The 12,049-nt window shown below is 46.8% G+C and overlaps 1 protein-coding gene across 1 annotated transcript; it reads left to right on the forward strand.

The window, feature by feature from the left end:
• The first annotated feature begins 10,811 nt into the window (after positions 1 to 10,811).
• LOC138373415 (spermidine/spermine N(1)-acetyltransferase-like protein 1) lies at positions 10,812 to 11,762 on the forward strand. Its single transcript, XM_069339612.1, has one exon. The coding sequence runs from the start codon at positions 10,812 to 10,814 to the stop codon at positions 11,760 to 11,762; it is 951 nt and encodes a 316-aa protein (XP_069195713.1).
• Positions 11,763 to 12,049: the final 287 nt, after the last annotated feature.

The raw sequence follows: 12,049 nt of genomic DNA on the forward strand, positions 1-12,049 counted from the left end.
TGTGTGTGTGTGTGTGTGTATTCTCCTAGTATTCACCTAGTTGGGTTTGCGGGGGTTGAGCTTTGTTCTTTCAGCCTCCTCTCATACACACACCTCAATACCTCCCCGAGGGTATAGATTCATTTCTCTCAATGTTTGCGGACGATGCCAAAATTATGAGAAGGATTAAGACAGAAGAGGACTGTTTGAAGCTTCAAGAAGACCTAGACAAGCTGAAGGAATGGTCGAACAAATGGTTGTTAGACTTCATTATCAAATGTAATGTAATGAAGATAGGTGTAGGGAGCAGGAGGCCAAATACAAGGTATCATTTGGGAGAGGAAATTCTTCAGGAGTAAGAGAAGGAAAAAGACTTGGGAGTTGATATCACGCCAGACCTGTCTCCTGCAGCCCATATCAAGAGGATAACATCAGCGGCATATGCCAGGCCGGCCAACATACGAACGGCATTCAGAAACTTGTGTAAAAAATCATTCAGAACTTTGTATACCACATATGTCAGGCCAATCCTGGAGTATGCAGCCCCAGCATGGAGTCCATATCTAGTCAAGGATAAGACTAAACTGGAAAAGGTTCAAAGGTTTGCCACCAGACTAGAACCCGAGCTGAGAGGTATGAGCTACGAGGAGAGACTACGGGAATTAAACCTCACTTCGCTGGAAGACAGAAGAGTTAGGGGGGACATGATCACCACATTCAAGATTCTCAAGGGAATTGATAGGGTAGATAAAGACAGACTATTTAACACAAGGGGCACACGCACTAGGGGACACAAGAGGAAACTGAGCGCCCAAATGAACCACAGAGATATTAGAAAGAACTTTTTTAGTGTCAGAGTGGTTGACAAATGGAATGCATTAGGAGGTGATGTGGTGGAGGCTGACTCCATACACAGTTTCAAGTGTAGATATGATAGAGCCCAATAGGCTCAGGAATCTGTACACCTGTTGATTGACAGTTAAGAGGCGGGACCAAAGAGCCAGAGCTCAACCGCAGCAAGCACAACTAGGTGAGTACAACTTGGTGAGTATACACACACACACCAAACTGAACAAAACATTCAGAGGTATGTCACTAGGATAGTCCCAGAACTAAGAGGCATAAGTTATGAGGAAAGGCTGCGTGAACTGCATTTCACGTCGCTGGAAGACAGGAGAGCTTGGGGTGACATGATCACCACACACAAAATCCTCAGGGGAATTGACAGAGAAGACAAGGATGAATTATTTAACTCGGATAGTACACGCACATCGGGACACAGGTGGAAGCTGAGTATCCAAATGAGCCACAGAGAAATTTGAAGGAACTTATTCAATGTCAGAATAGTTAGTAAATGGAATGCATTAGGAAGTGATGTGGTGGAGGCTGACTCCATACACAGTTTCAAATGTAGATATGATGGAGCCCAATACGCTCAGTGTTACGGACCCAAGTTCATCGTCAGATCACGGAGCAGTGACGTCATCGCCATTTGTGAGTCCGTTACCGAAATCCCCCCCCCCCACAACGTGGGCAACGCCATCTAGTGATGACGGGAATATACTGGCAATAGGCGCTGGATTCCTGTCCTAGTCGGCTCGAGAGGTAGCCGGTGCTGACCTCTGGTGAGGTGGCGCCTAGTCAATGAGCACCATCTATGGAGCGAAAAGGTGTACGTTTGTGGCTAAGCCAGTAAGTGATGTTTCCTAGTGGTCCCATGTAGTGTCCCAGAGTACTGATGACGTGTCTGAATTCACAGAGACAACGTGGGGCTGCTGTGATGTACGAAGAGTCAGTCTACCCAAGGCAGCCAAGGTCTCAACACCAGTCTGCTTTACAGAAGCAGTGAGCCGCCGCCGGACGAGAACTGTAGAGTGTTCAACTGTCTGTCTGAGGAGTGGCAGTGACGGGATTCGCCGTACCCGGGGCTGGCTAGTGGAAGAGACAACCGACTGTGGTGCCGAAAGAGGAGAGTAACCAGCGAGTTACACGAAGCTCCTGCCTAGGGATCGCAACCCTATAGTATTCGCTCGTAAAGTGGCCTAACAGCTTGAGGCTGATTGGTACCTGCCAGCAATGGGCTGGACTGTGGTTGTGGGCCTTCACGACGAGGCACCTAGCGGAATTGTGATTTGGCTGGCGCGTGGCCAGGGTAGACTCATCGTTGTTTCCTGGTACCTGCTGAGGGCAGGGCCACGGATAAGGAAACCCGGTACAAGACTGCACAGAGTGAGCTTCGCCGAGTGTTCAATGTCTGCAGAGAGAGACGATGATGTACATAGTGTAGTAATATTTTGCGTTTAAGACTTTTATATGTATATGGTGATGGGAAGACTAATTATATATGGTTAAAGTGACGAACTTGTGTATTTAATGTACCTCCCCTTTTTATTTTACTTGCATTACTGAGCTCACCTCTTGAAAGCCTCTACTAACTTGGGGCCGGATACCAGAACTTTCGTACCACCAGAAAAGAACCCGGTTGCGTCCCATTGTGGCCGTAACACTCAGGAATCTGTAAACCAGTTGATTGACAGTTGACAGGCGAGACCAAAGAGCCAGAGCTCAACCCCCGCAAGCACAACTAGCTGAGTACAACTACAGGGCCTACATGATTTATAGGGCCTCGTGGCTGAGTGGACAGTGGTCAGGGGTAGCAGTCCTAAGAACCCGGGTTCGTTTCCCGGCTGAGGCGGAATCAAATAAGCAGAGTTTCTTTCACCTGATGCAGCTGTTCATCTCGCAGTAAATAGGTACTTGAGAGTTAGACAGCTGCTACGTGCGGCCCTCATAGGGAAGTGTGGGTATGTATTAGAGAGAAAAATATGTAGTTATCATAATAGAGGGAAAAATATATAGCGGTTTGAATGGCGGGGTCCAAGAGCTAGTAGCTCGATTCTTCAGGCACAAATAGTAAATACACACACACACTGGCGGACGCCACTGTACACACAGAAGCAGGTGCGACAATATACTAACACACTAATAAGACTTCAAGGGGGGCCCATGTGCTGTTGATAAGAGGTAAAGAACACAACGCATGAAGAAGTCAATGACATCGTGTAGAGAAGTCTCATTCCAACCCGCAGGTCAGCACAAAGGGAATCCCAGCCATGCAGACGCGACCCAATAGCGGCCTGGAGCACCCAAATACAGATGCCCCCCCACCTGGAAATATGGCAGACACAGAGTGTTGAACGACACGATTGTACTCACACTGGCAGACCTTCTCTCTATAGAGGTATTGAGTGTGTGTTGCTTCCTTTAGGAACACATTCTGAAGACCATAATAAACACAAGAGCCTTGCATTTCGTCGCTGCTTCATTTCCATACGTTAACAGATCTTTTTAGAAAACGATTCTCAATTGCTTGAAGGCGTTAGCTGATAAAGTTGAAGAAACCAAGAAACTTTAAGCCACTTATTTATTTTTATTGTTTTTTATTTTGTACTTTCTTAAGCACTTCACTCTGTTCATGTAAAGAGGAAAGGCCAGTTATATCCATGGCCCTCACCTCTACAGAGTTACGGGCTATTCATGCCCGTGCCACCATTTGGGTGGCTTAATCTTCATCAATAATCAATCTCTACAAAGTCACACCTTCAACGACACTTTGCTCTTGATACATTTGAGAAAATCTCGCTATTTCAAATGATTTCTCTAAGCTGAGTGAGATTATAAAAGCTGTTCAAGGTGAGGTAATACTGACAGTCATGTAGTCTCCGCCCAGACAACTCCAGCGAGATTACTGTAGTTATGGATGTCTCAACCAGTCAGCTGCAGCTGAGCTAACAGTGCCAGTCTTGAAGCTGTACCAGTCAGCTGCAGCTGAGCTAACAGTGCCAGTCTTGAAGCTGCACCAGTCAGCTGCAGCTGAGCTAACAGTGCCAGTCTTGAAGCTGTACCAGTCAGCTGCAAGTGAGCTAACAGTGCCAGTCTTGAAGCTGCACCAGTCAGCTGCAAGTGAGCTAACAGTGCCAGTCTTGAAGCTGTACCAGTCAGCTGCAAGTGAGCTAACAGTGCCAGTCTTGAAGCTGTACCAGTCAGCTGCAGGTGAGCTAACAGTGCCAGTCTTGAAGCTGTACCAGTTAGCTGCAGGTGAGCTAACAGTGCCAGTCTTGAAGCTGCACCAGTCAGCTGCAGGTGAGCTAACAGTGCCAGTCTCGCAGCTGCACCAGTCACCTTGTGATGATCGAAGTCCACACGCATGATCAGCTGTTACGATGTAAACATCACAAAGTCCTTATCCTAAACTCTCTTACTAATGATTGTAACCAAAACAAACAATTCTGTCGGTATACATGTGAATTTGGTTACGAAAATGGGGGTGGGTAGGGAAAAGGAAATAATGGGGAGATGGACGAGGGGTGAGAGGAGGAGGGGGTGTGGATATGAATGGAAGGGGAGAGAGTGGGGAGAGGGAAGGAGCAAAGGGTGACTGGAAGGGTCGGGCGGCGCAAGTAGCAACACAAAGGAACAAATTATTGGGTCCATCTCCACAGGTGCGTGTCCGCGCTTACTTTGTTTTTCCACCTCGTCGTTCCGCGGCCCTGACGAACGCCGCCACACGCAGCACGATCCTGTCTACTAACCTAATCATGCTTGCCGGGAGGGTTGAGATTCAGCTCTTTGGTCCCATCCCACAACTGTGTTTTCCTGGCCGGGATAATAACTTGTTCGTGACGACTTTGATGTCCAAGGGGCTGGATTTGTACTCACCTATTTGTGCTTACGGATGTTGAGGTCTGGCTCTTTGTTCCCGCCTCTCAACCGTCAATCAACAGGTGGACATGTTCCTGAGCCTATTGGGCTCTATTATATCTACACATGAAACTGTGTATGGAGTCAGCCTCTACCACATCACATCCTAATGCATTCCATTTGTCAACCACACTGACACTAAAAAAGTTCTTTCTAATATCTCTGTGGCTCCTTTGGGCACTCAGTTTCCACCTGTGTCCCCTAGTACTCGTGCCCCTTGTGTTAAATAGCCTGTCTTTATCTACCCTGTCAGCTCCCTTGAGAATCTTGAATGTGGTGATCATGTCCCCCCTAACTCTTCTGTCTTCCAACGAAGTGAGGTTTAATTCCCGTAGTCTCTCCTCGTTGCTCATACCTCTCAGCTCGGGTACTAGTCTGGTGGCAAACCTATGAACTTTTTGCAGTTTAGTCTTATCCTTGACTGGATATGGATTCCATGCTGGGGCTGCATACTCCAGGATTGGCCTGACATATGTGGAATACAAAGTTCTGAATGATTCCTTACACAAGTTTCTAAATGCCGTTATTATGTTGGCCAGCCTGGCATATGCCGCTGATGTTATCCTCTTGATATGGGTTGCAGGAGACAGATCTGGCGTGACAACAACCCCCAAGTCTCTTTCTTTCCCTGACTCTTGAAGAATTTCATCTCCCAGATGATACCTTGTATCTGGCCTCCTTCTCCCTACACCTATCTTAATTACATTTGCTTGGGTTAAACTCTAACAACCATTTGTTCGACCATTCCTTCAGCTTGTCTAGGTCTTCGTGAAGCCTCAAGCAATCGTCCTCTGCCTTAATCCTTCTCATAATTTTGGCATCTTCAGCAAACATTGAGATAAATGAGTCTGTACCCTTCGGGAGATCATTTACATATATCAGAAACAGGATAGGACCGAGTACAGAGCCCTGTAGGACTCTACTGGTGACTTAAGGCCAATCTGAGGTCTCACCCCTCTCCGTAACTCTCTGCTTTCTATTGCTTAGGTACTCCCTTATCCAATGGAGCACCTTACCAGCTACACCTGCTTGTCTCTCCAGCTTATGTACCAGCCTCATATGCGGTACTGTGTCAACGGCTTTCCAACAATCCAAGAAAATGCAGTCCGCCCAGCCTTCTCTTTCTTGCTTAATCTTTGTCACCTGATCGTAGAATTCTATTAAGCCGGACAGGCAAGATTTACCCTCCCTGAACCCATGTTGGCGATTTGTCTCGAAGTCTCTTCTCTCCAGATGTGTTACTAGGGTTTTTCTCACGATCTTCTCTATCACCTTGGATGGTATACATATCAAGGACACTGGCCTGTAGTTCAATGCCTCTTACCTGTCGCCCTTTTTGTATATTGGGACCACATTCGACGTCTTCCATATTTCTGGTAGGTCTCCCGTCTCCAGTGACTTACTATACACTATGGAGAGTGGCCAAGCAAAGTGCCTCAGCTCACTCTTTCAGTACCCATGGCGAGATCCCGTCTGGACCAACAGCCTTTCTCACATCCAGATCCAACAGGTGTCTCTTGACCTCCTCTATCGTAATTTCGAACCCTTCCAATGCCGCCTGGTTTACTTCCCCCTCTCCTTGCACAGTCACCTAACTTTGTTCTATTGTGAAGACCTCCTGGAACCTCTTGTTGAGTTCTTCACACACCTCTTTGTCATTCTCTGTATACCTGTCGTCGCATGTTCTAAGTTTCATTACCTGATCTTGCACTCTTGTTTTCCTTCTGATGTGACTGTGGAGTAGCTTTGGTTCGGTCTTGGCTTTGTTTGCTCTATCATTTTCATATTTTTTCTCCGCTTCTTTTCTCACTCTAACATACTTATTCCTGGTTTTCTGGTATCTCTCTCTGCTTCTGGTGTTCTGTTATTCCGGAAGTTCCTCCACGCCCTTTTGTTCAGTTCCATTGCTTCCTTACATGCCCAATTATATACTATGGATTCTTCTTATGCTTCTCGGATTTTTCCTTTTGGGCCGGGATAAACCTGTTTACTGCCTCCTGACACTTTTGGGTGACATATTTCATCATGTCTTGTACAGACATAGCTCTGAGGTCTGTGTCCCGAGGTATTTTCCTTAGGAAACTTCTCATCTCCTCATAATTCCCCTTTCGGTATGCCAGCCTTTTGTTTCCTAGTCCATTTTTTTGTGGAGATAATTCCTGGGTCTACCAGGTTCTCAAAGCTCAATTCACTCTGATCACTCCTTCCCAAGCGTGCTTCCATCTTAATTTCCCTTATATCCAACTCATTTATGGTAAATGTCAAATCCAGCATGGCTGGTTAATCTTCTCCTCTCATTCTTGTTGGTTCCCTGATGTGCTGGCTTAGAAAGTTTCTTGTTGACACGTCCAGCAGCTTAGCTCTCCATGTTTCTGGTCCTCCATGTGGGTCTCCGTTCTCCCAATCTATCTTCCCATGGTTGAAGTCTCTCATGATTAGTATGCTCTCTCTATTATGTTAATTTTGGCCATGTTGTTTCTATCATATTCCTGTCTGGGTCTTCTGTCATTGGGTGGTGAATTATATATGACTACAATTAAAAATTGCTGTCCTCCAGTTGTAATGGTACCTGCTATGTAGTCACTTTAACCTTCACAGCCCTGAATAACCATCTCCTCAATATCCCAGCCTTTTCTTACCAGAAGAGCTATACCACCACCACCTCTTTCTTCTTTCTCTTTCCTCATAAAATAGTAGTCTTGTGGGAACACTGCATTTGTTATGGTTTTCGTTAGCTTTGTTTCTGTGAGTGCTATTATGTCTGGGTTTTCATCTAGTACCCATTCTCCAAGTTCATTTGCTTTATTTGTAATTCCATCTATGTTACTGTACATTGCTTCGAGGCTCACTATCTTCTGTCCCTTCTCAAATCGCCTCCTTTGTTAGTGTTCTGCTGGTGGGGGAAGCTGTTCCATGGGTGTGAGGATTTGTGAGGTGAATAACAGGGTCTCAGAGGATATTGGGGTGAAGGGTGGCGTGTCAAGTGAAAGGGAGGGAAGGGGGACAGGGAGAGTTTGGGATAAAGGGGGAGGAAGGAAGGAAGGAAATCAGGAAGGAAAAGGGGGGGAGGGGGACACAGTTGGAGGAGGAGAGGGGTAGCATCGTTGGAATGGGGTATTGGGGAAGGCGATATGGCTGAGCATTTGAGTGGGGGGCAGGGAGTGTTTGGGGTAGGGGGGTTTTCTATGCAGAGGAGGGTGGTGGGGTTGCCCTCTTCTTTGGTGTTACTGGGTAGCTGGTTGTGGGTTCCCCCTTCACCTCTGGAGATGTAGTGTTGGGAGCTGTGATTTCTTGGTTTCCCCTCTCGCCCTGCGCCCCTGTGTGTACTCACCTAGTTGTACTCACCTAGTTGTGCTTGCGGGAGTTGAGCTCTGGCTCTTTGGTCCCGCCTCTCAACCGTCAATCAACAGGTGTACAGGTTCCTGAGCCTATTGGGCTCTATCATATCTACACTTGAAACTGTGTATGGAGTCAGCCTCCACCACATCGCTTCCTAATGCAATCCATTTGTCAACCACTCTGACACTAAAAAAGTTTTTTTTTTATACTAAAAAAGTGTGAGTGTGTGAGTGAGTGTGTGTGTGTGTGTGTGAGTCTGTGTGTGTGTGTGTGTGTGTGTGTGTGTGTGTGTGTGTGTGTGTGTGTGTTTGTGTGTGTACTCACCTAGTTGTGCTTGCGGGGGTTGAGCTCTGGCTCTTTGTTCCCGCCTCTCAACCGTCAATCAACGGGTGTACAGGTTCCTATGCCTATTGGGCTCTATCATATCTACACTTGAAACTGTGTATTAAGTCAGCCTCCACCACATCACTTCCTAATGCATTCCATTTGTCAACCACTCTGACACTAAAAAAGTTCTTTCTAATATCTCTGAAGCTCATTTCGGCACTCAGTTTCCACCTGTGTCCCCTAGTGCGTGTGGCCCTTGTGTTAAATAGCCTGTCTTTATCTACCCTGTCGATTCCCTTGAGAATCTTGAAAGTGGTGATCATGTCCCCCCTAACTCTTCTGTCTTCCAACGAAGTGAGGTTTAATTCCCGAAGTCTCTCCTCGTAGCTCATACCTCTCAGCTCAGGTACTAGTCTGGTGGCAAACATTTGAACCTTTTCCAGTTTAGTCTTATGCTTGACTACATATGGACTCCATGCTGGAGCCGCATACTCCAGGATTGGTCTGACATATGTGGTATATAATGTTCTGAAAGATTTCTTACACAAGTTTCTAAAGTGTGTGTGTGTGTTTGTGTGTGTACTCACCTATTTGTACTCACCTTTTTGTGCTTGCGGGGGTTGAGCTTTGGCTCTTTGGTCCCGCCTCTCAACTGTCAATCAACTTGTGTACAGATTCATGAGCCTACTGGGCTCTATCATATCTACATTGGAAATTAAACTGTGTATGAAGTCAGCCTCCACCACATCACTGCGTAATGCATTCCATTTGTTAAGTACTCTGACACTAAAAAAGTTCTTTCTAACGTCCCTGTGGCTCATGTCGGTACTCAGTTTCCACCTGTGTCCTCTTGTTCGCGTACCACCCATGTTGAGTATTTATCCCTGTCTACCCGGTCGATTCCCCTGATGATTTTGTAGGTAGTGATCATGTCTCCCCTTACTCTTCTATCTTCCAGTGTCGTAAGGTGCATTTCCCACAGCCTTTCCTCGTAACTCATGCCTCCTAGTTCTGGGACTAGCCTAGTGGCACACCTCTGAACTTTTTCCAGCTTCGTCTTGTGCTTGACAAGGTACGGGCATGTGTGTGTGTGTGTGTGTGTGTGTGTGTGTGTGTGTGTGTGTGTGTGTGTGTGTGTGTGTGTGTGTGTGTGTGTGTGTGTATGTGTGCGAAGAAATTTAGTTATTAGTTAGTAACAGTTGATTCATTGACAGTTGAGAGGCGGGTCGAAAGAGCAGAGCTCATTTCCCGCAAGCACAACTAGGTGAATACACACACACACACACACACACACACACACACACACACACACACACACACACACACACACACACACACACACACACACACACACACATACAAAAAAAAAAAACTGAGGCTTGATATCACGCCAGACCTGTCCCCCTGAAGCCCATATCAAGAGGATAACATCAGCGGCATATGCCAAGTTGGCTAAGATAAGAACGGCCTTTAGAAACTTGTGTAAGGAATCATTCAAAACTTTGTATACTACATATGTCAAACCAATCCTGGAGTATATGGCTCCAGCATGGAGTCTATATCTGGTCAAACATAAGACTAAACAGGAAAAGGTTGAAAGGTTTGCCACCAGACTAGTACCCGAACTGAGGGGTATGAGCTACGAGGAGAGACTGCGGCGAATTTTTCTTACGTCACTGGGAGACATAAAAGTTAAGAGGGACATGATCACCACATACAAGATTCTCAGAGGAATTGATAGAGTAGATAAAGACAGACTATTCAACACAAGGTGCTCACGCATTGAATTACACAAGTGGAAATTGAGTTCCCAAATGAGTCATGGAGACACTAGAAAGATTTGTTTCAGTGTCAGAGTAGTAGAAATAGAATGCATTAGGAAGTGATGTGGTGGAGGCAGACTCCATACACAGTTTGAAGTGTAGATATAGTAGAGCCCAATTGACTTTGGAGGGAAGGAGGGAATTATCAGTGGAAAGCACCAAGCCATTACGACTATATAGCACTTGGAAGGGATCAGGATAAGGCTTTGGGATGGGATGGAGGGAAGGAATGGTGCCTAACGACTTGGACGCTCGGGGATTGAGCGCCGACCTGCATGAAGCGAGACCGTCCCTCTACCGTCCAGCCCAAATGGTTGGTGCAACGTCTACACCAGTTTATTGACAGTTGAGAGGCGGGACCAAAGAGCCAGAGCTCACCCTCCCCCCCCCTCCCCCCGCAAGCACAACTAGGTAAGTACACACACGCACACGTACGTACTCGACTAGATATGTACATCTCGTCGAGTAAATCAAGGTGAGTACATCTAGGCGAGTAGATATAGGTCACTACATCTGAGTTCTTGTTGGTAAGTACTTCCAGGTGAGCACACCCACTTGCCAACCTGCTCGTCAGGAGCCATCATGACCACATTAAAACGTCCATTGTGGGGAGCTGTGGCAGAGGATGAGGCTCGTTATTGTCATGACCCAAGTCAGAGACTGCCAGGGATTACTGACCCAAGTCAGAGACTGCCAGGGATTACTGACCCAAGTCAGAGACTGCCAGGGATTACTGACCCAAGTCAGAGACTACCAGGGATTACTGACCCAAGTCAGAGACTGCCAGGGATTACTGACCCAAGTCAGAGACTGCCAGGGATTACTGACCCAAGTCAGAGACTGCCAGGGATTACTGACCCAAGTCAGAGACTGACAGGGATTACTGATCCAAGTCAGAGAATGCCAGGGATTACTGACCCAAGTCAGAGACTGCCAGGGATTACTGACCCAAGTCAGAGACTGACAGGAATTACTGACCCAAGTCAGAGACTGCCAGGGATTACTGACCCAAGTCAGAGACTGCCAGGGATTACTGACCCAAGTCAGAGACTGACAGGGATTACTGATCCAAGTCAGAGACTGCCAGGGATTACTGATCCAAGTCAGAGACTGACAGGGATTACTGACCCAAGTCAGAGACTGCCAGGGATTACTGACCCAAGTCAGAGACTGCCAGGGATTACTGACCCAAGTCAGAGACTGCCAGGGATTACTGACCCAAGTCAGAGACTGCCAGGGATTACTGACCCAAGTCAGAGACTGACAGGGATTACTGATCCAAGTCAGAGACTGCCAGGGACTACTGATCCAAGTCAGAGACTGACAGGGATTACTGATCCAAGTCAGAGACTGCCAGGGATTACTGACCCAAGTCAGAGACTGACAGGGATTACTGATCCAAGTCAGAGACTGCCAGGGATTACTGATCCAAGTCAGAGACTGCCAGGGATTACTGACCCAAGTCAGAGACTGCCAGGGATTACTGACCCAAGTCAGAGACTGCCTGGGGGATTACTACCACGAAATATGTGAAGAGCCCCGTCTTAAATCCCTTTAAGACGGGGCTTAAAGTCTTCACCACCCCCAGAGGGAAATTATCTGATTATATAATTAGCATATTTAAGGATTTGCGCCAAGTTGTGGTGAATGGAAGATGGAAACTGAGAGAGAGAGAGAGAGAGAGAGAGAGAGAGAGAGAGAGAGAGAGAGAGAGAGAGAGAGAGAGAGAGAGAGAGAGAGAGAGAGAGAGAGAGAGAGAGAAGAGAAGAGAGAGAGAGAGAGAGAGAGAGAGAGAGAGAGAGAGAGAGAGTAAGCGATAT

This window comes from Procambarus clarkii, chromosome 42, assembly GCF_040958095.1.
Source record: "Procambarus clarkii isolate CNS0578487 chromosome 42, FALCON_Pclarkii_2.0, whole genome shotgun sequence".
NCBI classification, from domain to species: domain Eukaryota; kingdom Metazoa; phylum Arthropoda; class Malacostraca; order Decapoda; family Cambaridae; genus Procambarus; species Procambarus clarkii.

Excerpts from the sequence above, each read along its gene's own strand:
- LOC138373415 (XM_069339612.1), top strand. The coding sequence starts at position 10,812 with ATGACCACATTAAAACGTCCATTGTGGGGAGCTGTGGCAGAGGATGAG.